The 27994-nt window shown below is 37.7% G+C and overlaps 1 protein-coding gene across 2 annotated transcripts in view; it reads right to left on the bottom strand.

Annotated features, from left to right (window-relative positions):
- The window catches only part of CCSER1 (coiled-coil serine rich protein 1), a 722557-nt gene that overhangs the window by 80075 nt on the left and 614488 nt on the right, over positions 1-27994 (bottom strand). The window contains exon 11 of one of the 2 annotated variants that reach the window (XM_037379393.1): positions 25803-25849. The exons of the other annotated variant lie outside the window; for it this stretch is intronic. Coding sequence (XP_037235290.1) covers positions 25824-25849 — 26 coding nt within the window. The 3' untranslated portion in view covers positions 25803-25823. The remainder of the gene's footprint in view (positions 1-25802; positions 25850-27994) is intronic. 2 annotated transcript variants of the gene reach the window in all.

Here is a 27994-nt window from a genome sequence, read left to right as displayed (position 1 = left end):
GCTTATATTTAAATATACCTTGAGGTCTAGCAAATAACTTAGCAGCCAAGGTCTTATAGCAGTACTTGGAAAAAAACCAGAACTTCTAACAAATCTGCAGTTGTTATGGGCAGCTCATCTGTAGCCAGAGGTTTTGTTTATTTAGGAGAATAAAATCCCTTTGGTTTCATAACAGAGAGAAAAAATATGATTTAAAGTTATACTTTGAGTACTTGATTATATTTTCTCTGCAACCACTATTAAGAATTATTTTTGGACAGCAAGCTGACCATGAGCCAGAAGTGTGCCCTGGTGGCCAAGAAGGCCAGTGGGATCACCCTGGGGTGCATCAGGAGGAGCGTGACCAGCAGTTCAAGGGAGGTTGTCCTCCCCCCCTACTCTGCCCTGGTGAGGCCGCACCTGGAGTGCTGGGTACAGTTCTGGGCTCCCCAGGTCAAGAGAGACAGGGAACTGCTGGGAGGGCGCAGCGGAGGCTGCGAGGGCGATGGGGGGACTTGGAGCATCCCCCTTCTGAGGAAGGGCTGAGGGAGCTGGGCCTGTGTAGCCTGGAGAAGAGAAGACTGAGAGGATCTCATCAATGTCTACAAATGACTTAAGAGTGAGTGCCAAGAGGATGGGGTCAAGCTATTTTCAGTGGTGCCAAACGACAGGACAAAGGGCAATGGGCACAACTGCAACACAGGCAGTTCCTTCTGAATATGAGGAAGAACTTCCTCACTTTGAGGGTGTCGGAGCCCTGGCACAGGCTGCCCAGAGAGGCTGTGCAGTCTCCCGCCCTGGAGACATTCAAAACCCACCTGGACGCGATCCTGTGCAACCTGCTCTGGGTGAACCTGCTTTAGCAGGGGGATGGACTGGAGGATCCCCAGAGGGCCCTTCCAAACCTGAACATTCTGTGATACTGTGGCTTTCAACAGACAAACAGCACTTCTGAAAGGGACATTCTCTTTCTCCACTGAACAAATCCAACTGTAAAATATTTGTCTCAAGTTGGTGACTGAGAAAAACCAGATTTTCAGCTTCAGAACAGTCCAAATGATTGCTCCCCAAAATTAATAGCAAGGAAGCTCACAGGAAATAAGTTTTTAAATTATCCTTTCCAGTACTGGAGTATATTTCTTTTTTATTCAATCATTGCAGGCAATGACTCCTAATAAACACTCATAATTAAGTCAAGTTTAAGTAGCATGATGATAAACACCTTGTGATTATTCACTGAGGACAACCCCTTCCAATTTGGAATTGTTTCAAATGGTTGTGGTTAATCTTATCATCCCCTTTTATACAAGAACTGAACCTGGGCTCATGATGGAATATAGGTCCCTAAGTTCTGCTGACTGCAAGGGTAGCCAGGTTCCAAGTGTTTCTAGCATCCAAGGAGAAATCTCTGCCTTCTGGTGTAAGGCTAGATATAGCTGTCTTGACCACACTGAGAAATGAACCGCTTACTGAAAAAGTCCTCGCTTTTCCCATGTGGACAGCTCCCCTGTTCTGAAGGTTATAAAGCATTGTTTGCCCTGCTGACCCTTCAGCACATAATTAGCTTTTAATTAACTAAAGAGTATGTGAATTAACAAGTTGCAAAACCAGTTGACAGTTAAAGGTAAGGCAAATTTGTTCATATTTTGTCACAATGGAAAAGTTAGAAGAACATGCAGATCTACCTGCTTCAATCACTGTAAAGTACACCCATGCAGAAATTAAGCCTCCTAAATACAGGACTCAGCAGTTCCATTTCTCACCATAATATATGCTTGATTTATGTACATACACAGCCACGTACTCATGATCACTAAAGATAGCACCCACAGTGCTCTGCAACTTCATTGTATTTTTGAATTCTTACCCACACATTCGTGGACATAGCTGTAACACAACAGGATTTACCTGATCAAAAAACCGCAGACTCCTTTTAACAATCCATTTTAATTTAGGAGGGATAGGAAGGGCTTATTACACACACACACATGAGGTTTCCTAAAACAATTTGTACAGATAATTTCTTTCTTTCAGTTATTTATTTTTGCTTGTATGTATCTTGGAAAGGCCAAGCATGAAATTGGAGCTGTAAAGTGAGTCAGAATGTATTGATATGGCTCTGCTCTGAGATCTCAATAGCTGTGCAGCAAAGCAAGAAGGGTAAAGGGGCTGAATTATTCATTGAACATTTAGGCATCAGCAAATAACACTTACAGTGAAAAATGCCCATTTTGCAACAATAGGTGTGAGGCGTACACATGAAAGAAATCAGATGTTCCAAACCCCACCTTGTAAGACCATCATAGAATCTTTTTCTTATTAGTAATTCTGACGGAAAAGAATACTAGCAAGTTATTTACAGGAGGTGCACAGCACAAATGGGTTTTTTATTTCACTTAGTATAACATCTTGAACATCACTGTATCAGCTTAAAGGGAAAAGACAAACTGATGAAAAATTGATATTTTTTTTCTTATCAAGCAATTGCAGTGCTGGAATAAAACAGCTAATATTAGTATAAACTTAGTACAAGAAATGAAAATATGTGAACTACACCTAACTCTCTCTCTCTATATATATATATATCAAAATATATGTATCATGTAACACAAGCAAGTTGTTACTTTTAAGTTCCTGCTTCCATTCCTAATTCCACTTCTGTGATAACTTTCCCAGACAAATCCTTTCAGTCAGAAATTATCTTTAGGCCAAAATTTAATTATTTTCTTATTTTCTAGCTATTCAAATTTTAAAAGCTTTCCTCCCCCCTCACCTTTATGCCCACATCTGTAACTAGATCCATTTTATGGTGAAAGCGACTCAACCAATAAATCTGAATCACCTTGTTGGCAAAGTCAAGCAGCTGCAAAACTTCGTAACAGTGCAAATGGAAAGCTGATGTTATACAAGACGATGCAATATTGTTTTCAGATTGAATTAATCTTTGATGAAAGGTATTTCTGTTGCAGTTTGAAAATACATGTTTTTACTATTTGCTATTTTTTGACAGATCCAGAAACAGCAATATTTCTCATACTCAACTAGTTTTCAGTATTCACAGTTCTAGTACTTTGTTTTGTTTTGATTTCATCTGCTGCAGGGCTAATCCTACCATTTTACCAGAAGCCTACTGCTACATCTTCTGAAGGACCACTGGCAGTATCATTTGGGAAAAAGGGGGAAAAAAAAAATAAAATAGTACAATCACCTCTACTTTCATTGGTACCTCAGTGAATTCAAATCTTTTACTTTTCCTTTTCATTTTCATTGTAGTTTGTTTCTAGCCTACAGACTTGCCAAATTTCCTGCCTGCTGCTTATGAACAAGAGAACACAGAAGGAAATAGGCAAAATTGTCGCAACACAGCATCTTGCTTCTGACCGTAGCCAAGACCTAAGGCCTAGGGCAGGACGTGAGACCCCAGGCAATCATACAGACACAGTTTTCAAATATGCTCCACCAGCCTCCAGACTTTTTAAAAGAGACCATGTAGATTTCTACCTCGGCTTTTCTTTGTGGTTCTTCAGGAACAACATCATATACGAATGTGTTTAGTGACTGCTGCTCTTAACAAAAGGAAGCAGCAAAGCACGAGAATTTTGTCCCCTGCAGACCACATCAAAATGCCACAAAAACACCTCCCTCAACTACACTGGCCCTGCTTTCTGCTGCTGTCAAAAACCTCTGCACCTGCAGCAGAGGCAGCAGGAACAAATGTGTTCCTCGGGCTCAGTGGCTACAGCTCATTGCTGGAGCACAAAAAGGACTGTTGGCTGGCCATGGCAGTCTAGACATACATGTCTATCCACTGCTCCTGCTGTGGCATTACTAACCCTTCACACAGAGGGTGGTAACAAGTGTTGGCAATCTCTTAGAACTGCAGCAACCACAGCTGAAAGAATAAAGGTGAAAACTGACATCGCAGTAAGACTATTGCATCACTGGAGGTGGCTTTGTGCAGAAGTGGCTTTGACCCTGATTCTGGAACAGGGAGATGGATCCAGACAGACTGCAGCTCAGCAACAATATTAATGAAGTGGCATAACTCATGTATTAGATCAAGTTGGATAGACATGTAAGATGCACACTGCTTTTTGTTTTCAACAAAAACTTCATTGAAAATATTTCCAAAACCATCACCTGTATTGCAACATGGCACAGCTTCTGTCATGTGACAAAAGTAATTTCCTTAGTGTGTTCTCATCTGTAAATGTCCACTTGCTCTTTTCCTATGCCAGGCCCACATACTAACAGAAAGTAGAAGAGCTTATAGTTTGAGGCTTTTAAAGAGGAAAACAAGGTTGTGATGAATTACGCTTCCATTTCCTAATAAATTATATACACCTTTATATAAAAGAAATTATTCTCTTGTTTTGAAGTTTGTACAAAATAAATAGCATTTCCAGAGAGCGGAATAATTCAATTGTACTTCTACTTTTAATTAACTACAGCAATTATTTATTATTTTGCTGTACTACAAAGAATGAGAGCTATGTATGAAATGAAAGCCACATAAAATAAAGCTTTTTATTTAATTCAGTGTTATTCCTTTGGCACAAATTTTGTAAACTCCTTGATACCATTGTGAAAAAAAACTGCTGGCTTTTATAGAAAGATTCTGTAAATGAAAGTAGTACATACACATCTCGAGCAAGAGCAGACTCCTAATTGTCATAGAAGTTGTGTAAGTCATGGCAAGGAGCCATCTTTAGCTGAATAACCTTCAGGTTTTTAGCCAAGATGATACAGAGATACAAAACTGTAAAGCAAAGTCATAAAGCAAATGGGGGCAAAATAGTCCCAGACAGCAGATTCACCATTGCATCCGCTGAAATTCTCTGCCCTTCTGCTTCTAGCCCTCACTGATAAGCTCAGGATTGCTTTTAAAAGGACCAGCTCTTCCTAGAAATTTGCCTGCTGCTCCAGAGGATGTTTCAGGACTGTACTGCCTTAAGAAAGTTTACTACAACAGCTGAAGAGAAATGGAGCAGAAACTCCCAGGGAGCCAATTCTGATTTTGTGGAAAGGTGTGAATGACCTACTGCCTAGCCACATGGCTAGGTGGCTACCACGGACCCTGCTATGCCTCAGGAATCCTTTCAGAATAAAGTAAGATGGAATGAAACTACAGGAAAAAGTCACATGAAATTACTTCATGAAGAAGTATCATGCTTTCCTTCTTACTTTTCTATAATATTGCTGCATTCTGTGTAATACTTCAAACATAGGTCTGCTCTGCTAGGATGAAGTCATCCACAAACGATCTGTGTTAGATCTTATTTTGAGCCAGCAGTTAGACCCACAAGCAGAATGTAGCCTCATTACTCTTTGCTGTCCATCACAGGGATTTTACAATTGCATCTACTCCTATCTCCAGATAGACATCCTGCTCAATATTTATTAACTTCTGGCTAGCGAGTGCATGTTCACCTTTTATGTCCTTTATCCCATGTTATTGTTATTCTATATTTCTCCACACAGAATTGGAAATCCATCTATCCAACTTGAAGCCAAGCCTGTCTAAATCACTCCCAAGTTCACTGCTTTCTTTGGCAGTTCCAGCTCAACAGAGGATTTCATCACATTTCAAATTCTTTGTCTTAAGTCTTTAAACACGTACCTAACAAAATCCTTCTTAACGGCTTTCTATCCGGAATAAATCAATTCACCTCCCTTATATCAAACTGTGTCCACTCACGTGCTTTCTAGCTGCTATTCTCTGATATGACCCTCAGTCCTTTGTCACAATTTCTAACTTGGAATTTTAGTTATTTAAGGCTGACTCCCAAATAATTAATCAGATAACTTCCTCCACTGTCAATTCAGAGAGAAAAGAGATCTCGTAACATCTCTTCACCAAGTTTACTGTATAAACTACTGCAAAACTTCAGGGGTGAGAAAAAAAGGAAAAGAGGAAAAATTACATGCAGCAAACTGTTCACTGCCAGAGATGTCTATCAAAGGGATCACTCTCTAAGCTCCAGATGGCAGGTCTCCTACAGGAAGCAGCTGGTCCTTTGGCAGCATGTCGTCAAAAAGTGCCAATGGCTAAGTCCGTCTGGTAATTCAGGGCCACCACAGGAACTTTATGCTGAAATTATTTCAGCTGTACAAGCTAAGCCTTTGCTCTACAGTGGACCAGAGACAGTAGCCAGACCCACTGCTTTAGCACATATCACCCACCATGCCAGTGGTGCTCTCTTCCCCGTGAGGGGGTATGTGGGTGTACCAAGTGCTTTGAACTGCTTTTAACATAACCACAGAAGTTGGTAAACTTGATCTGTTAGTTTATACTGTTTGCAATTTCTTTAAGCAATGATATTACTGTGTGTGTAAAATAGCTAGCAAACCTACAGTCCTAACGTGTGTAAGAAAAGTAACAGGTCATCTTTAATGCATGGTGGTCAATACCCTGATTTCCTTAAACTTTTATTCAGCCCTTAAGCTGAAGAATTCCTCTAAGCTCAATAGTACTTATTACTACTTGTAAACTTAACACATTCCTCAGCTAAAAGACTAACTATAAACTGATTTTCTTTTCAAATGTATCTTTATTTCTGATCAGCGTATTTGGTATATAGGGTCTTCTAGAAGCTCTTTAGAACAGGAGCCAGGTAGCTTGCTTTCAATCACACTTTTAAAACCAGAAAATGCATAGCTCATCTTCCTTCTATATTAAAACTCTCCTCAACACTTTAAAGATACTGATCAGTGATTCCTCATTACAGCATTTGTAAGATGACCACCCAACTTCTCCAAAGAGCAATTAAAGTTAGTGGGTGTTCAGCAGACTGTTTCCACTAGTGTGCAATACGCTCACCATTCGTAGTGTTGGTCTTCCTACACTAGCGATATCAGTTGACAGAGAACATAATCCCCTAAAAATTAGAACACTTTCTAACTTATGTAAGTACGGTAATAGCTTAGGAAACAGGCAATGACACACAATGTCGAGACTTCCAGTCAGACTGCAAAGCCCTGCTCACTCCACACATCAGTGGCACCAGCTGTAGCCCAATTAAACTCAACAGTGCACAGGTGTTCCCAGAAATGAGTAACAAAAGCAAACTTCCCTTTAGGGTTCTGAAAAAAATTACAGTTCTTTAACTTCTTCAGGTCTCCAAACATCAAACAGACTGAGGAAACAGAAAAAGAGAAAATGACAACCAAAGGAATAAAAATAATCTGAATTAGAACAGTGTAATTTAATATATATTTGTACTAGAAAATACATATGCTCATGATTTACTTGTACGAACCCAGACTCATGAAACATTTTAGGACTTTGACATGAAAGCTCACTTGGTTTAGCTCTGGATTACAGTTCTTCTAACCCAGGAAAATAGCATGTATCATCCAAGAATCAAAATGCAATATTTCTAAGTAATATTCTAAAGCTTCATCTTTTATTAACTCTTATAAGCTATCTGCAGCAAAGACAATTTGGGGTAAAAGTAACGCAACTAGCTGTCTAGCAAATTTTGGCAACATTTCAGCATGTCTGTGAACAGAGTGGAATCAATGCACATAAAATATCAAATAGAAAATGTGACCACCTCATTCTAAAAGCTTGAAAAAGCTCACAACCACAATATTCCAAAGAGTTAATTGAAAGATGAAAACAAGGAAAATAATTATATGTAAATGTATTAATGGGAAAAAAAACCATATTAAAATATCCCTAGAATAACCTGTTCGATATAAGAAATCCACTTCATTTTCATGCTAAGAAATTAATCAAGCTGAAGATTTGGAGTTTCATTAATCAGTAAAAGATTATTTCATTATACCAATAAACTTGCTCTGACAAAATGAGCAAATGCATGTTTATTAATTAAACTACTAGAGAGTCAAGATACTACAGTACAGTTGTCAGCCTGTAAGATTTATAGATTAACATACTCTTATTAAAAATAGAGCACTTATACTGAGTAATTGATCTTATTTTCTTAACAAAAGCTCTACCAAAAGCTGTGCGGCTGTACAGAGAGCACAAACAATAAAAATTTAATTACACTATGAATGACAACCTTTTCAATTGGAGGCAATATTTACCTTTATTGATATGCCCAGCTAATATCATAAATATCACTGGCAGATGGTCAATTGTCTTATAAATTATTCTAATATATTAACTGGCAATACAGCAGATTTTCAGGTCATAAAAATATACTCATTAGTAATACTGTTAATTCTTACTCACTGAACAGAGAATTTGCAATTTGATAAGGTAACAACGGTCCTACAAAATGGATAGGTCAATAAAGGAGAAGCAGGTGTTCAAAAACTCAAGACACTCAAAATAATCAAAGTCCATAATGCGGCTACATTTGGTAGACCATGGGACAACATTAGTGCCTAAAATAGTCATTACAACTGCAGCACGATAATGTGGAACATTTTTGGTCCTGCAGCTTCTAGGTGGGTAGACATAACCAACTTATTCACAGATACCAGTTTTAACGTTTTTTCTTACCTGACGTTATCAGTTGAGAAAGATAAAGAATGTACAAGCACGTTGCTCTTTAATTAATTAACATAGGAGTTGGACAAGGGAGCTGGCCCAAAAGGAGGTTTTATAAGCCCTCCCTCAGAAGTAGTTTGGAAATGTGATTCAGTGTTGTGATTCCAGCTAAGAGATCTGATGGATTCAGCCAAAGGTTGGGATGTTTTACAGGTTTATTTTAAGTTGAAATTTAAGAATGTAATAAGGCAGGAGAAAATACCTTGTGAACTAAAGCTGGAAAGTGGATCACCGAGCCTCTGGGACCAGAAACCTGGATCTTATACTGTGCTTTTGTTAAGCCAGTGTGTATGACTGTTAACTGCCCCACACCTACTGCATCAAATCTCTCTTCCAAAGAGAGTCATAAAGTTCCACACATCCCCTGAAAAATCTATTCACAGAAATTGTTTTTATTTACTCTGGAGAGAAAGGCTCAGAGACAGGATTCAAGCTTTCTGTGCCGAGCTCAGATCACATCCCTCCTTTGTAAACAGCTGATTCGAATCACAATACTAACATAGAAAAAGTTTTTCACAAAATAGCCATTCATATTCTTTTTCAAACTGCATACAGAAATAATTTTCCCTATCTCTTATTCGTAATAGGATTGCAGATGCTGCTTGATGACAACGGCACTTGTGAACAACATTTAGTTTCCTTAATTGGGGTTGCATGGAAATAGGAACCTGAATGCAAAAACCTGCAAAGTTTGCCTGTAGGTTTCATAAGACTTTGCCTATTGTATTGCTGATACAGCCCAGAGGTCAGCCAGGGAGCTGGCTTTTCAAGCAGCGTTTCAGAAGCTTGGCTGTGTTGCCAAACTGCAACCTGACAAACTATGGAAAACCAGTGCTGCAGACACCTCAGAACTTCTGCCTTGGTCAAGTTTGAAAAAGAGACTTTTTTGTGAAAGTAAAATTTCTGCATTTCCAGGACAACTGTGCTTTCACTAAGACTCAAACGGTCAGAGGCATGGCAAATCAGTCACAACGGTGAAAGCCAAGAGGTGGCCACAAGATGCCACAACAATTGTAAGCAGTGACAGTTTCGCTGTTGATCGTTTGGAAAGACTGGTACAATGCTAAAGAGACACAGTGCTTTAAGTCTGCTTTCTGAAGCCACCTTGAATTACCAGTTGTGGGACAGCTCTTTTCTAAAAAACATGCTTAATATTGAGGAATACCTGGCTGAAAAGTGACCAAGAAAGGGATTATTTTTTTCAACCTTTGAACATATTACTTTTTTTCTTGGTATTCTGTAAACCTAATCAACATGCCCTAGATGGTGCATGGAACATGAAGAAGTTTTCAGAGAAGAAAACGCAGAGAACATTTTCCATCTTTGCCAGTTCATCAGATTTTTATAAGATTGCTGCAACCAAGCCTAGACTTGGTAGGTTTCAGATTACAAAACTCTGGGAACAGATGTGCCCTTTGGCATTTTCACTAAAATGTTTTTCAATAACACTAGTGAAAATTCTGGAGAGATTACATTAGGATAAGAAAGTATTTCCCAAATTGTTACAAGCTCTAGGAAAACACATAATAAAGAAAAACTACAGGTAGCCTTAAGTATGTCACACTTGTCTGACAAGTATTATACTCATTGTGATATAAGTATACAATTTATATAAACACTGTATTACACTTTCAAAATATAATTTAGGGTGTCAACTGCCACGTAAACACAAATTGTTTTGTGGTTGCTGGGGTTTTTTGTCACAATCCTTGAGCAAAGGGCTGAAGAAAGATAGGAAAACATGTCTCAAAACAGTTTAGTCATGCCCCTCCCAGGCAAAAGAGATGAAGTGATTAGTATTAGCCTTACTACACTGCAAAAACTTCCCAATAAGAGAGGAAACAGAACCAAGTTCCAAAATTAAATGTAAATCTCAGGGAACGAGGGAGCCTTAACAGACTCTCAGTTCCTTCTAGAGACATACAGTAGCATGACAATTTGGTTCTTAATTTCAGGAACAACCTACTAGTTTCTCCTAGTTTCATTTCACTGGTCCAGAGGGCTTTTCTACAAAGGTTGGAGATGAAACAGAAATAAAATAAAAATGTAAAAATTTTCTGATTGCAAGTATAACCAAGGAAGAACTCAATTTCAGAAAGTCTTGAAAGGCATTAAAATGTTATAACGAGATTCCCACCACCCCCCGCCCCTTATACAACAGTGGATAATATTCTGAATTACAAGTCTCTTTTTACATATAGTCATAAATTACGTTGTTAAAATATTGATAGAGTCAGACCTGGTTACTTCAAGCCAGTTTTGCTTCTCATTAAGATTTAACAGAGGGTGAAGCATGTATGGTATAATGTCATGCAGACTTTGGGACACAGGGAATGTAGCAAGCATGATGAGGCAGGAATACAACAGCAACTGAAATGTGTTAGAAATAAACAGAATGTTCAGTGGGGAGAAAACGGTTTTCTTTTGGGCTAATGGTAAGGGATGAAGGCACGGCCACCGCATATCCCCAGAGTTTACATGCAAGCAAGACTTCGGTGGCTCCTTCTCATCTGCCACTTCCTTTGCCCAGTGAGTGCCACCAGTGTTTATCAGAACACCTCTCTGCATGCCACACACACCTTGTGGGGCGAATACGACCTCTCAGGTGACCCACTTCAACTGCCGCCATCCATCACAGCTGTGTGTTGGGGCTTGAGCGGTAGGCCACGCAAACAGACGACATAGTAAATCTAAATGGGCTTTTAAATCTATTGTGAAATAAAGGAGTAGTTCAAAGTAACTGCATTAAAAAACACTTTACAAAGTCATCACTTTGCAGAGTGGCAGCACATGCACTGTAGCTGCAGATCAATATAAGATCCCACTTCATTTAACCCAGAAGAAACACCAGCATGTAGTAATTGTGACAACGATAACAAATGTGTTCTTGAGAAGTGCTGAAAAGAAGTGACTGTTTCCAGGCAATTGTAAGTTGTCCGTACTATCGGAGACTGCAGACCAGCCAACAGCAGCAAAATATCTTTTGAGTAAGAATTTGAATGAGGAAAAATAAGAAAACACATTCAAGAGCTCAGATTTAGTCCCAAGATATTCAGCTGAAGCATTACTATGATGGCCATTATTTAGTATCAGAAAATTGCCTGACTTGAGACTAAGTGACAAAATACAAACTCAGGGAAAAAAAAAAAATCAAGTTTTTCTTTCTTATAGAATCCAAGTTCCCAATGATGAACAAAGATTTCACATGCAAATTCTTTGTTCCATAATATATAAGTTGGAAAATCCAAACAATTGCAGAGAAAAAAACACCCTCCCACCACATTCCTACAACATTACATCTCTCAACAAAAAAATAATCTATAAATATAAGTAAAATATTACAGTAGCTAAGAGAACCTGCTGGTCTACATTGTGACCATGCATTATTACCCCAAAGCAGTTGCAAAAGCATGGGAATATCAAGAAGGGGAAAAGAAACATTCTTACCAATGTTATGAGTATAGTGAAATGATGAATAAATTCCAGAGGGAAACAGCAAATACTATCTTTACCAACATCCAAGTGGAAACTACAGAAATGTTTATTTGGAATTAACTTATTGCATTTATTTAAAAACAAAATTAGGTAGAGTAATTTTCCTTAGTGTTTCTGAGTTCTTGGGAAACATGCCTCTTTCTGGGTTCCAGCAACAGGAGTATAACATGCAGTAAGTCTTACATACAGTGTTTTAAAATCAGAAAATCTGTGATCACACCCAAGTTTGCCTGTTACGGCCAGTTATAGATTTGTGGTATAGATTAAATGATGAAACCAGAATTTCCCAGGTCATACATTTATTCTTCAGCTATCCCATTGCCTTTTTATCAACAGAGAAGACAAACACATCCTCCTATAACATCAGACTACACCATCCACCTGACTAACAATTCAAGAACATAAAAATGGTTCCTTTTTTACTGTATATCGGAACCAGACTTCTTAAAAATGTAAAAAATCAAAGAATTTAACTCATATTGGGCATACTAAGTCACACTACATTTGAAGGCATTTCGGGCCTTACATCAGAATTAAAACATAACTCTCCAAACTTTCACAAAAGGACCTTAATAACACATCTCCATCGTTTCTCAGTGTGGCAGCACTGCACAACTCTACAGACATTAGAGAACTAGAGACTACAATTCGCAAATCCTCCTTAAGCAAAAAGCTATGCTGCTGCTATGGTTTAATTGTGATGAGGTAAGGTAAATTTTATGGTAACACAAGCCTTTTCACTTGCGCTCTCACTTCTGACAAACAGAGTATATAAATAGTAAATAAATCGCCTCTCTATTATTTATCATGCATCAACCTGGAACTTCCTTCTCTGATGTCAACAGAAAAGTAATTGAAATATTCACAAGTGTCCTAGTTTACAATATTCGCTACAACTGTAGTGTTTAGCTACAACTCCAACCAAGCTCTGTTGGTCTTGCATAGAAGGTGCAAGCCTTGGCTTGAGGAACCCTGACAGGTGGCTCCCTCAGACAGTGGCAAGGCACCACCAGAGGAAGGGTGTTCTCCGTTCCCCAGGAAGGCACTACAGCCCACCTGTTTTGCAGTTCCTCCGGTTCCACTGAGTAATACAACACTGCCATTGTTACCGAAATCTCGGACTGAAGAACTTATCGACACCAATGTGATGTAGATAAGCAGACACTTCTTTATTGACGGCCGGGTGCGTGAGCAAGTCCTCTCACGATCAACGCACACCAGGTCCCAAAATCAGATTCCATATATAGAACTCATTAATACATATTCATTAATTATTCATACATAATCATAACATTTCCCATAAATCATTTACATACTCTCCTCCTATATCCGATTATGCGCAGCAAAGCTTAGAAAGGTCTAGAAATGGGTCTAGGGTACGATTTGGGTAGGTGGTATATGAGTCGGTGGTCGCGATCTCCCCCTGCCGGAATTACCTTTTACTAAAGTTCACAGTTTCTTGGCAGGCACCTACAAGCTGTTCCAGTCAACTCTCCCCAGTTCCCGTTAATCTCATATTCTGACATTTCAATACACCTCTGCGTACAGAAGACTGGTTAAATACAATGGAACCTTCCAACCCTAGAGTTATTACAATAGTTCCAGGCCCTTCTTCTAGCCTTGGTACAAGACGTACAAAAGATTCCATAATGTCTCTTATTGCGTAGATGCAAGTTTCCTATAATTTTTTCCTTAACCTTCTACATTTCAATTCTATTAAATGATTTTATAAAATCAATTAATTAATCAAATAGAATCAATCGATTTTAACTTATTAACTAATTGGTAACACCATGGGGCTGAGCTTTTTGCAACCCCCCCACCTAGCTATTTTGGACATCAAAATAAAGCACAGCAGTTGCACTACCATTACAATGTAGTGGGATATAAAGTCCCGTGAACATCTGGAAGTAGATACAGGTCTATACGTGAATAAATAAATACCTGAATAAATACTCCCTAAAGTGAAGGCATTATTCAAAATTAGGTTTTCTGACTGAGTGAATGTCTTGTATCACTTCTTTGAGAAGGTGGCACAAAAGATTTTTAAATACAACCAGGAGGCAGTATCAATTTTTTCTCACTTCTTCATACACTAAAAAACTAACAACCCTCCCCTGTCCAACTGTGCGAATGAGAAAGAAGAAAGAGGGAATTCTGCTAAAAGGCAAAGAGACTCCAATACTGAAATATAGAGTAAATATAGAAGCTCAACTGTAATAGTAAAGCACCCCTTTGGGAAATTCTATATTAAGGCTACAAATGTGGCCACAAGGACAATAGTCAAAGGTACAGTAAATGACTGTAAGATACACTAGTGAAAGAAATGAGAAAAAACTATGTTATCACTGTCAAAATAGATTGCTGCTACACTTAGATGTAATTAAGTGAAAAAATCAGAGAACATATCCTTCAGATTTATGAGACAGACTCATTAAAAAGTTGTGAACAACATGCCAAATTAGATGACAGAAATTACATTAAAATACTGAAAATACGTTGTTCGTGGGTTTTGAGAAAAGAAACTATCACTGGGTTAATATTCAGAACTGCATGTTCCTTTTACAGCTTCTTTGCCTAGTGGTTCAAGCTACTACTTGTTAGGTGGGAAGTGACATCCTCTGTTCTATTATTATTGTTACTACTACTACTATCATTACTAAATCAAACCTTGCTTTTACAGATTATCCAATGGTAGCAAAACAGGCAAACTCTCAGATCTGAATAAAAGACAGACATAGGTTTGTAGCTGATGAGCAGTGAAGCAGACCTCAAAAAAGATTAGCAAGCACCAAAATCCCAGCGTTGCCTGTAGCTGGTTGTTGGTATGAGAAATCTCACAAAGCAAAACAAATGATGTTACAGGACCTTCTGCTGACCCAGATGGGGAAACCAGGCCTCTTTCATATTGGATCTGGTTAGATCAGAGATGGTTAAAAAGGAAAGGACTAAATAAAATTTTGAAGTTTTTGTATATCCTACTAAATGCAAATGACAAAATACTACTGACAAGGTCTCACCCAGAAAGAGCGTAATTTATTTTTACAAAGTGAAGACTTTAAAAATGATACGTCACTTATTCTGCTTCAGCCTTTTTAGAAAAAGCTTATTCTTTTAACATGGTTATCCACATCTAACAAAATGGCTGGTATAAACCTGGTGCTACCTGCAAGTCCCGTACTTAACCTTCCCCTTTGGGTCCCTGGACAGGCTGGCTGTAGGTCTGTCGCTAGTCTTAACTGTCATGGTCTAACCCTAGCTGGCAACCCAGCACCACAGGGTGGGGAGGAGAATCGGAAAGGAATGTAAAACTTGAGGATTGAGATAAGAACAGTTTAATCATTTAAACAGAATAAAAGGGAAAGAACAATAATAATAACAACAGTTATAATGGAAAGGTGGGGGAAAGGATAAAATCCAAAGGAAAAGGGAGAAAGGAAAACAAGTGATGCACAGCCCGACTGCTCGCCACCTGCTGACCGATGCCCAGCCAGTCCCAGAGCAATGATTCCCAGGCCCCAGCTACCCCCCCAAGTTTATATACTAAGCATGACATCACATGGTATGGAATATCCCTTTGGCCAGTTCGGGCCAGTTGTCCTGGCTGTGTCCCCTCCCAGCTCCCTGTGCCCCTCCAGCCCTCTCGCTGGCAGGGCCCAAGAAACTGAAAAGCCCTTGACTCAGTGTAAACCTTTCCTGGCAACAACTGAAAATGTCCACGTGTTATCAAAGTTGTTCTCACATCAGAGCCAAAACACAGCACTGTACTAGCTACTAGGAAAGTTGACTTCATCCCAGCGGAAACCAGGACATTAACAATCATGACAACTCCCAGATCACCTAGTAATGCAAACCTGGTAAACACCTGATGTGAGTCCAGGGCCATATTTTAGGCGGAAAGCACAACAACAAAAGAAAAGGCAGTTTTAACATTACTCAGGCCATACTTGAAGCCACCGAAGACTTCCCAGGTAAAACTAACCTGTCAAGATTGAGTCAAACAGTGAATTCATCCTGGATTGGCACTTTAGTTGATGTAACTGTGACACTTCTGATTTGTATACTAGGAGGTGCACAAACACTGCTACCACTTTCCTATCTACAAGTCCACAGTTCAGGATCTGCTTGGGTAGGGACATTCAGCTCCAGGTGTTGGCCACTTTATAAAAGAAGTATTCCTTCACTGGTTACTACTGCCTGCAAAACACTCAATTTTCTGTCTTCCACAGACAAGGAACAGCAAATGAAGAATGATTCACCATTTAGTTCCCCTCAAAGGATTTCGTGTGATGAGACATATAGAGGCACTAATAGACTATGAAAGAAGTGTAAGCTAAACTAATTGAGTAGTATTGATCCACTAGTGCTAGGGAGATTATCATGCAACTTTACTTGCTTGCCTAGCTGCAAAGTCCTCACAATATGGAAGACTTCAAATGGAGTAAATTGAGAAAAAATTCAACCCTTTAACCAGCTCTCAGCTGCGCATTTAGCAACCTTGTTGCAGAAATACTTAACACACACCCTGCATAGCCTAATTTCTCTTTGGAGCTTCACAAATATTAGATAATTAATCTTTCACCATTGCAGTTTCACTCTGCAGCACATCTTAATTTTTCTTTATAATTGAAGCTCAAGATTTTAAATGGCACAGAACTGTACTATTTCTAAGGAGAAAGCTCCATGATCTCATCCAACTTAAATTTGTATCATACCACAGCTAAAAACATTTTAAAAATGGATAGAGGAAATATGCATATTTATAGAATGAGCGACAATCACTTTTCTGATTACTATTTAAAATAAAATGCATGTTGACAGTCATAACAATAATCCTGTTTTACTGGAGGTTTAATGGGATTTGTGGCTGAAGTTGGGACTTCTGCATTGCAGCCAGTTGAAGCGCTAAAATGTCAAGCACTGACTGATTGCTGTCTAATTACAGACCCATAAACAACTTTATATGGCTGTAGAATGACTCCCCTAGGTTTTGGCAGTGTTGCCATCACGACTAATTTCAATTGTGCACTGTATTTGACATAAAATTTTCTTGTTGGACATTTTGGCATTAGAGCTGGTTAAAATCTGGGTAAAGCTTTCCCAGTTATCTTTGCAACAAAAATTTTGTCTCTTGCCTCTAAAAATTGTTTCAGCATTTATTTTAATTTCTAATCCTTACTTGCTGTTGAAGCTGAAAATTGCATCAAGAGACATGGTGGTTTTGTGAACATGTAGATGTTAGCTCAGGACAAGAAAGAAATCATCAATTCACTGCAGCTCAGTTGTGAAAGGGTAGAGAAGTGTGTATGCTCAGTGTGCCACCTCTTACTCAAAGCATTAAACCCCCCCCAATCATATAGTGTATAATTTTTTACAAATGTATTTATCCCTGTAAGGGTGTGAAACCCTTCTGAGCTCTTTTAAATCATACATGACCCCTACCTCTTTCACAATACAGCAAACGTGCAAGGCAATGAACTGTCTAAAACTATGACTCTTCCCTCCAGGTGATGTAAAAAGGAAAGAAATAAGTAGGAAGAACCAAGAGTGAAAGAAAGGTATGAGGAACTTGTCTTTTACTGAGGAGCAGGGAAAAGGTAGATGTTTGTTTCCAACGGCTTGATTTTGGAACTATCTTACGAAACCTTTGCCTATAGCTTTAGATTATCTGACTCCCTGAAACATCTAAACGGCAACACAAACAAGCACACGTTCATTTGGAGCAGAATTCATAGAGGATTAGTGTGCCATCAAGCTCTGCAAATCTAAATTGCCCCCAAGAACACAAAAAGCAGATTTTAGTAATAAAATAGTTTCTTATTACTCATTCATATTTTAATAATATTTCAAGTTCTTAATAGAATTCATATGACTTGTACTAATGTCTTATCATTGTTCTTCAATTGGAAAATGAATTTAAGTGAAAAATGACACACTGTTGTGCATCAGTCTCTAAGGACACTTCTTCACCTGTTCTACAAGGTATAGACTGATTCACTCTTTATTGACACATCTGTTATTTTTTTTATTAATGCTTTATTGAACAGTCCATCTCATTACCTAATTATATCATGCAGATTTTAAACAGCACAACACTGTGAGGTCAATTAAAGATTTTGTTAAACCAACACAAGAGTAAAGTATATGTTTTCCTTGGTGTATGCTTTAAAAGCCAGTCTCAGGTTTGTTTGTTTATTTCATTTCATGCAAATAAGCCATTTAGCTCCCACAGAAAATTTCACATTTCCCAACACACTTTCAACTCATTTTTCTAATCTGAAAGTGTAAACCTAATTTGAAAAGTGTACAATTTCAGTACTGATACTGTGTATAATGTATTTCCTTCATATTGAAAGTGATTCTTTCTCATTTTTCTAACAAATACCCTATTGTATTTATTACATATTACTTTTTTGTTTGTATCTCACTGTATTTTGTTTCACATACGAATAACAACATTTTCACTGCCCTTTTAAGAGCTCTGTGCATTTTCTTAAGAAATTGGTTCACTGAACAGCATAAAAAAATGCTGAATATTTGAAACAGCCACCCATTCCCATTCCATTCTGTACTGCTGAATGCCCTGCAAATCTAGTTTTTACTGTAAATTTGCACAGTTCAGTAAAACTTTAAAATTACACCATTATGTTTGCCTCTCTTTCCTACTGCCCCAAAAGACTGTGTTACAACTCTGACAAAAAAAACCAACACAACTGATCTTGGCGACTAAGCCCAGTAAGACATATTTGCATGGAGTAGTAGCGCTGGTGCCTGAAGTATTGCCACAACACTCCTATTTTGGTCTTACTCAGTGTGTTTTAACCCTGGCAGTTTGGCTGAAGGCTCATTTAGACCTAAATCATGTACCTCTGTGGTCCTTTGCGCAATCTTAGTCTATGCTTGTGTATATATATTAAAGGAATTATTTTTTTTCCTCCCTCTGAAGATGTAAAATCACATTGTTTTTGTGACTGACAATGAAGCTGGTTAAACAAGTTTCCCATCTGTCTGTCCCTTGACTGCTCATTCCTGTCTTCAGGAGTGACAAAATCTCTCTCTACTTGAGCTGTGCTGTAATAATTGGTGGCACAGCTGCTCTGTAAACCAAATGCCTGATTTGCTACCGAATAAAAAGAAGCTTTAAAGTTATTTAAAAATTAACCCATTCAATCTGTGCTGTTTCTGTGAAACAGACAACAGGTATGAAAAATGATCCCACAAAGCACTATATAATCAATACACCATCACTTTGTGACAGTATCTTTTTATATCAAAATGAATAAGCTTCTGAATACCATTTTCTACTATGGCCTACTCATGATAAATACATGGACTATCATTTACCCCTACTTACACCTTCTTTGGAAAGGTTACATACAGATAATATGAATATTTAAGATTTTTTCCATCAGTCAGAGAATGGAGAGAAGCATCACTGCCAACAATAAGATATTAATCTGATGGGCTTTATAAGTGAATTTGTAGAATTATTTAAAAGCCATAGTTCTCTTTTTTCTAAGACTAGAAATGTGAACTTAATGGTTTTGTACATCCTACACTGGAAATACAAAAAAAAAAACCAACCTGAAAGCATACCATTATCGTAGATGATACTATTATCACAGGTTCAGGTTACATTCTGAGTTTTACTATTTTATTTGAATGTTTTAATTCACCCTGATGATGATTGCAGGGCCTCCAACATTTGGAAACAGCTATGCACTTGTGCGCTTGAGCTCTTTCATTCTTTCCTCTGTTGTCTCACATTCTTCACAACTTCAGCAATTTTTCCTTTCTGCTTAAAGAGATTTGCTTGACAGTAGCTAATAAATCATTGTCCCTTAAACATGCTGTTGAAGTTTCCACAAAGCTGGAGCTTCCTAAATTAGTACACATATCTTTATGCTCTGCATATCTGCAAAATGGTGTGGTCAAATCCTCTGCAGAGTACTGCAATAACCCCTTCTCCCCAGTCCTACCATTGTAACTGCCCAGCACTGATTTGCTGCTGAATCCTGTACCATAGTATGAAGCAAGTTCCGTTGCAAAAAAAAATGTTCTTCATCCTAAGTGCCACAGAAGTGAATTTCACTCATGAGTATCCCTTTAGACTTCTCTCAGAGTTCTTTTCATTCCCATTCTTTCCTTCTCTGCCCATTTTGCTTCCTGTAACTCTTTTTGTACCTGGCTGCAAGCTAGACTCAAAGAGAGATTTAGATGAGGCAATGACAGACAAGGCAGCCACTCATTTTCAAATGCCCAGACCTGGAGAAAATCTATAATCCTTAATTTGGCATCTGCATTCCTTATTTAGTTCTTAGGAGTGCTTCATAAACTGCCTACTTCAATGGGAGGTAATCCCCTCTCATGCTAGATCTGCTGACTCAGGACTGCAACGTTTGCACCCATGGGGTACCCCAGGGCACGCCACCCTCCCCGCCAAGGGAGGAACCGCCATCAGCTCTTGGACAGAAAGGCAGCAGCTTCTCACTCCTCGTGCAAAACAGGAGGAGAAGGTAGACACCTGGGGGATCATTTTTTAAACAATATTGTTTTCATGCCCTCCTGAGCTGCGTGACTGAAGTCGGTCATCTCCACGCACCTACTGAGAGGCACTGGTACTGGCAGAGAGTCAGGGAGAGCAGAGCCTTTGCTGCTCATCCTGATGATGCTGTGCCACTGCAAAGGGGGAGATTTATAGGCTCAGAAAGAAGACAAGTGATATAGAGAATAATTTAGAACCTTTGAGGTAAGGGCACTCAGGAGACATTAGTCCTGAACCGGCATTACAAAGATGAGCAATTGACTAAAACAAGAAACTGCATTTAAAGTGAGGCTGGCCACTAGGGCTACAGCAACTGAGAAGAGTAGAACAACTAGAAGGAGGAAGAGAGTAAAAGCTTGGATAACAGTATAGCTGCTGAGATCTTGATTCTACTTGAAATCCTCCTTAAAATACCAGTAGCCATGATTTTATGGCAACTTTTGGGTTGCTCCTCATGCTTACAATCTCCTTTATGTCCTACGCAGGTCACCTGGATTACCAGTAACAACTCTTTCTCCATCACGGTTGCCCTCTGTTATATTCCTCCATTAATTTCTGATTTTTTTCCCAATTACCAACAAATATATCTGACTACACTTAACTGTTACATCCCTTATTGATTTCTTACCAACTTGTTATTTATTTGAAGCAAGTGCTATACCTCTGAGCAGACACAGCTCTCCCTCCCTTATTTCTCTATGTTGGGTTTTTTTCTGCTTTACGGTTGGACTCAATGATCTGAAGAGTTTTTATCGACCTAAACAATTCTATGATAAATACACATTAAAATACTTGAGGAAAACAAAAAGGCTTGGTTAGACAAGCTAGTAGAAGCACATGTTTTCCTGGATGAAGTTTCTGAAACAAAAAATTGTGTTTAAGAAATTAAACCAAAACAAGACAGAATTGTTACTTTGGAAAGCCTTAGCAGTCAATTTCAAAGGCCCATCAGTAGTCTGTGATTATTGTGAGTGGTTAGCATGGGAGAAGGCAGTACGCTTTCTCCGAATAAGGTTTAATGCATATTGATCCTAAACTCGTTCATCCCTTCCTTCAGGAAATGACCTGAAATTACAAGCCACAAACCTCCATGGCACTATTCTTATCTTAAAATGTAAATTATTACTGAACACATAGATGTCCTCGTCCATACTTTAAGACCTCCTGTGGTGTCATGCATATGAATACACTCTCCTCCAGTGGGAAAAAACCTCAATGGCTAATTAGCAGTATGCATAAATAACTTCTGTGGGAAACACACATTTTGGAAGTAGTAATTGGCACGCTGTCTAGCATCTAGTTATGTTGCATGACACACATACGGCTGGAAAGAAGAAAACAATCACTGCCTCAGTCTACTGTAGTATCTTCTTAAATAGCTTAGATGAGTGGAAATGGATATAAAGTGATTATTCCAATTATCAAAGGCTCACAGGAATACACTGAGCTATGAGAAACTTCCCCTTATTTAATGAACTGCTTGAAATTAGAACTGTAAAAAACAGCAAGAGAGTCAAAAGCTGGATGATGTTCAGCCAACCTAACTGCAGCAGCGCAGGGCAGCAGCATGCACCAAGCAAATGGGGACATGTCCCTCTTCCCAATGTGTGCTGACAAACACCACTTAAGATCTCTGAAGGACTCCAACTAGACTTGAAAAGAACAAAAATGACATTTAAATTTACTTTGAATATCATTTATCTATTGCATAGATTTACTGAAACATGCTGCTCTTTGCTACTATCTTCTGGCGTTTGTCTGTTACAGTGGTGTGCCAAAAGTGAACCGTTTCATTAAAATCTGAAACAAAAGGAACTGGTACTCTCAGTTACAAAAAGTCAGTTTTTTTTAAAGATACTACTTGTAGCAGAGAAGTAATGGAGAACACCTGATCACCATGATTCAATGTCTGCACTTAATTCCATTAAGTATTCATTCTCCCAGTGCATTTCAAAATCACCCAAGTGCATTTTCTGAGAAACCTGGAGCAGTATCTTCTTTATAAAATAAAATTACAGACAGATTTGATTTCTTGGTTTTCCACAAAGTTATAACTGTGCAGAATTTCAGCTGCTTCATGAATAGAACTACAGAGGTCTCCTTTAACTTAAGTCTTTGGGAGTTTGGGGATATTTTTTTGCAATTTAACATGTTCTGCATAAATCCAAACCAGCCATATAAGAAAATCCTCTGGCAGGTTTTTAATGATCTGGGTGAAAACCCACTTTGATATCTCACAATTTAATCAGAGAATAACACCTATATATAATCTGAAATATCAACGATATACTGTTTATGAAAAATTACAGTATTAATTATATGGCATTCCATTCTTATGAACAAATATATTGATCATATGTCTTAGCAACTAAATAAAAGCAGCACTGATAAAAGTATAAAGTATTTAAATACCAATAGTTTCACCCATACAATCTCAGTAAGGTAGCTCAAATTGCTAAGATGTGACCACAGAAAAAGACTTTACATATAAAAATACACAGAACAAAAAAATCAGTAGCACAGGCCAGATACAAATCATACCCCTTACATGGCCTCATTTAGTAATGACTACATGTAAAAAGTGATAATCTATTCTATGCAATCATTTAAGGGATATTTGTGATAAATAACATAATACTAACTAATGTAATCAGAGAGGGCTTAGATTATCAGGACTGAGTTTTAAATAACAGTAGCTAAACACAACTTGTCTTTTTCTCAATTCACTGTAAATTGGTGGTCAATACAGTATAATAACACTTTGGTGTGAATTGCCCTACTCTCTTGCTAGCAACATATAAGGCAGAAAATAGGCTGCATTATTTTGCAGATTTTATTAGTGCTGTTGTAAGCAGTGCTACAAGATGAGGCTTTGCTGTGTGTTCTGACTGTTCCCAGAAGCAAAACACAGACCTGTACATTTTATTCAGATTCTCTTCTCCTCCATTATCATATATCTTTATCTTCGCTTACCAAAACTTTTTCAATGCGTACAATTTACTGAACTTTGACCAAGAGACTGAAGGTTACACTAAATATATATATGTATATATATATATAAAAATATATATATAAATATATATATATAAAAAAATATATATAAATATATATATAAATAGCTGCTGGAATTATATGGTCCTCACAAATCAAAAAAGGAGATGCTTGAACTTCAGGAGTAATCTTGAGATTGCAAAACCCTTGGAAAAGTGGAACGTGTAAATTAGCAAACAGATTTAAATCTTCTTTAAGTACCTGACAGGTTTATCGTGTGCTTTTTTTGACCCAAATACTGTTCATAGTGTGTAACTATCTCTAATTTGAATGCAAGAATGCTGCAAAATCACCAAGTCTACTAGTGGGATTAGACTCACAGTCATGTAACTATTTGTCCATCCATTGCATATATGTCTAGTTATCTCAATGTTTACGGTTCTTACTTCTCTAGGAAGCCCACTGTTCCAAACAAATCAAATTTTAATTATTTTAAATCAAATTACAATTGTGCTTTTGCACAATGTGATTCTACAGCAGGTACTATAACAAAGCTATTACCCCACGTGACTACCATAACTGAACCATGATCCTTATCTATTGGTTTAATTGAGGCAATTAATAGCTAATTTTATATCCCACATCTTTTACCTTTCTAATAAGTAGGGAAAATCCATTAAGGTAATGCAATTATTTAGGTTGGAACATAACAAGGAAGCAATGATAGTTCATTTAGGTTGACCTCACAATAATGTACCTTGCAGTTTGGATGCTACAAAGCTGCAGCTTGCAGCTGTCTAGGACCACATTTTATTTATGGCAATATACATCCTGAATACCTCTACATAAGCTTGTGAATGACATACTGAGATGAACCTTAGCAGCTCTAAATGTTGTTACCACTAAATACAAGAAAAAGCTGTGCATATAAATCCAGCTGTTTCAGAGTATTACTTATAAAAGAAGTACTCGCTACTCCCTTTTTTTGACTTCCTAAAATTTACCATTTTACAGTCTGAAGTTGAGGGAAGAGACAAACCAGCTCCTATTGTCCCAGCAAAAAAGGAATTTACATAGCAAATTAATTAGGTTTACATGGGAAAATGATTATGCTGTTAAAATTGTTGCAGAGAAACTAGAGATATGAATGTAAAGGCCGAAACATGACTAAAGAGCCTAGAAATAGTCATGGTTTAATTTTCAAGATTTTTTTTCTCATTCTGAAAAAGTTATACTTCTAGGTACACTGCAGCTTAGAGAATCATAAGGACTGTAAGTTGTTCCAAAATAAGCATTAAATAGAAAAGGTTGGCATTTCCAGTGGTATATGAGATGTGTCACCATCAGAAGGAACTGGGTTATATTAATTTTTTCACCAGCTCTGGATCTGGTAACTTGAATATAGAAAGAACTTTTGATCTTTCTTATTTCTTGTATGAAGCGTGCTTAGGAACAAAACACTTAGGTTTAACATGTCTATGTATAATAAACGTGCATATGCTCAGGAACTCACAGTCATTAATTACATGTTGGTTTTTTTTTCCTGAAAAACAGGTTTAACACATGGTTTTCCACTATCACCAACAAGTTTACTTGCAACAGCTTATAATGAAATTTTCTTCTGCCAAACTGCAAAAGTAATCAAGCCACAAGCCAGTGACATTCAGAAGCATCGTTAGAAAGTCATAAAAATTAGCATCTATAGGTTCTTTCTACTTTCTCAAAAAAACAAAATAAATTAAAAGAATCAGCTAGCCATATAGCAATCTGCACAAAACAAGTTTCTGAAAGCCACATAAACACTGATATTTTGGATACCTAGAACTAGAACAATAAGGAATGAAAAAGTACTAATTTATTCATCAGTGCTTACCGTTACAGAGGTGCAAACTACAGCTGAGTATCAAGGATTTAAATAAACCATCCACAATCACTATGAAGACTAACTGAACAATGCAGCTTAAAGATTTTTTTAAAACTGAAACTTCATAGCAGATGTTAATCCATGGACAATCAAGAACCTGCTTTCTAGCCCATTAAGAAAGACAGTACCTCTTTGATGCAGAGCATTAGCTAAAATAACATAAAAAAAAAAAGAAAAAAATAATTCATGAAATCACATTCCTGCAGAAATGTTAGTTCATATCCATTGGAAAAGAAAGAGAGAAAGAAAAAAGGTTAATGGAAAAGAAATCTGCTATGAAGATGCACAACACTAAAAAGATTTGAGAACAAACATCATGTTTCCACAGACATGTGACACTGTACCTGGTGATGTGGGAATTGCCTTCACACGGTGGTAACGATTACACAGACTGTAATGAAGAACACAATGTGTGACAATGGATGGAGGGAGGGAAAAAGAAAGGGGGGAGGAAAAAAAAAAAAGAGAGAAGGAATGAGAATGATATTAATACACATATAACAAAGATGAACAACTAGAAAACTTCATGGACATACTGAAGAATTAAATGCCCCCTCCAACTCACTTGTGAGACCTCTAAACTAAACTGATCATTACAGACTTCACCCTGACATTTGGTTACTTCTGCAGTAAAGACCGGCCTTCTGTGAATACAGCATTTCAGTTGGTATAACCCTCCGTTATTAGAGCATTACAGGCTGTGGAAACAAGTCCCACCACTGTCACCAGAGGGCAGCTGGGTTTTGGTTGTTGACTATCTTGACCTTACATGTTACATTAAGTCAGGAAAGCATGGAGTTAGATGTTTAACACTTTTGCAACCACTGGAGTCAAATTTTGGTTAAATCAACACAAAACCCACTTAATATATATCATAAAAGTCCACAGAAGGATAGGGGTGTGTATATATAAGAATATATATAAAATGATATATATGTAGAAAAACCACCTCCAACTTCATCCCATGACTGTATCTTCTGTTTTACACTATCAGCCCCACTATTTTGTGAGGAAGAAACAAATGGAGCGGTAAGAGAAGCACGAATCTCACCAAACTGGTTCACTGGTACCCAAGGGGAGCTAAACAAGAGTGGTGTGATGCATCTGTTTTCAGGAAGCCTAATCCAGGCGTTATTGGACCTTATGTGACTGGTTCCCCACAGTGTATTCTGCAGCTGAAACACCGCTTAGGAGGTTCCTGTTGATTCTCTCTTGTACTTCCTTCACTGATGTGCTTAGGCTCCCTCCCCCTGAAAAAGGGCATCGTGTAACTGAAGGGAAGAAGTCTGCTGGGGTTTGGGGGAGCAGGGATTGGGGGCAGCAAAGGGACAGGACCTCTTTAACCACTGTGGGCAACAAAACAAGGGCAACTTTAAGCAGTAGCAAGACTGTTCACGACTCTTCAGCTGATACGCAGACAGAAAAATAAAACTGCAGATAACCTCGGACTACAGCAAACCACCAATTTTTATCTGTCATTTTTATGTAGTGTTTTAATCACTGCCGTAACACTGATATCAGATTTACAAATTTTCTGATACTTTGGTCCACTTAAGGAGTAGACTCAACTGTCAAGATGTAATCGCTGATGAAAAGCATTCATAGAAAGAAATATAAAAGAAATTACACTATAAGGATCTGCTGTTATTATTCATTGTATCCTTTTTTTCATTTTTTCTTTAAGGGTAAATAGCCAGATTACTAACTGTTGGGGGAGGAAAGGGTTGCATATTTAAGTGCAACGCTCTCTTATGCATAGAGAGCACTCAATATGAAAGAAGCTGAGGGACTGCATTCTGCATTTCTGGATTCACAATTAGAAATACAGCCATAAGGACTGGGCTCCTACTATGTTTTGGGTTTTTTTTTTAGTTAGAATACTAGTTCATGAGAAATTAAAGATGTTAGTATTCCTTGGACTGCTCTATGTTTGAATCTGTTTAATAATCTTCTCTCGTCCTGACAATATCCATTTCTTAGAAAGGAAAATACTAGTCTAAATATGATAGAAATTTGCTAGTAAATATGCAAAAAAATGAAAACTTGTTGAACTGGTACTCCTTTGTTTACCGATATTATCTGTATGACCTCGGTTAATATAATGTTATTGTATTTGTATACTATATTGACTAAATAGATTGTATATTTTGCATTTATATATTGTATATTTTGTGTATACACAGATCACGTTCATTTTCTGAACACTACCAACCATGTTATTTTGGAAATAAACGTAAAAGGCTATGGGTCCCTTAAGCTGGCAAGCAAATGAACAATAAATTCACAATAAACAATTACACAGTTCTATTTACTAAAAACTGAGTTTGTATCCATCTTATGCATTTTTTTTTTTTTAAGGCAACTATAATTTAAGTACTATGTAGAGGTTTTGGTTCAGACATTTTACTAGTGTAATTTGAAAAGCATAACAAATGAACAAAATTGAGAAGCCAAATACAACTAAAGCAACACATAATGATGAAAAATAGCATCCATTTTTGCTGGTATTCAGCTGATTTATCTGAAAAATCATTAA

Source organism: Falco rusticolus, chromosome 1 (genome assembly GCF_015220075.1).
Source record: "Falco rusticolus isolate bFalRus1 chromosome 1, bFalRus1.pri, whole genome shotgun sequence".
Lineage (NCBI taxonomy): Eukaryota > Metazoa > Chordata > Aves > Falconiformes > Falconidae > Falco > Falco rusticolus.
Note: the sequence above shows the minus strand (reverse complement) of the source record. Positions and strands in the feature narration are given on the sequence as shown.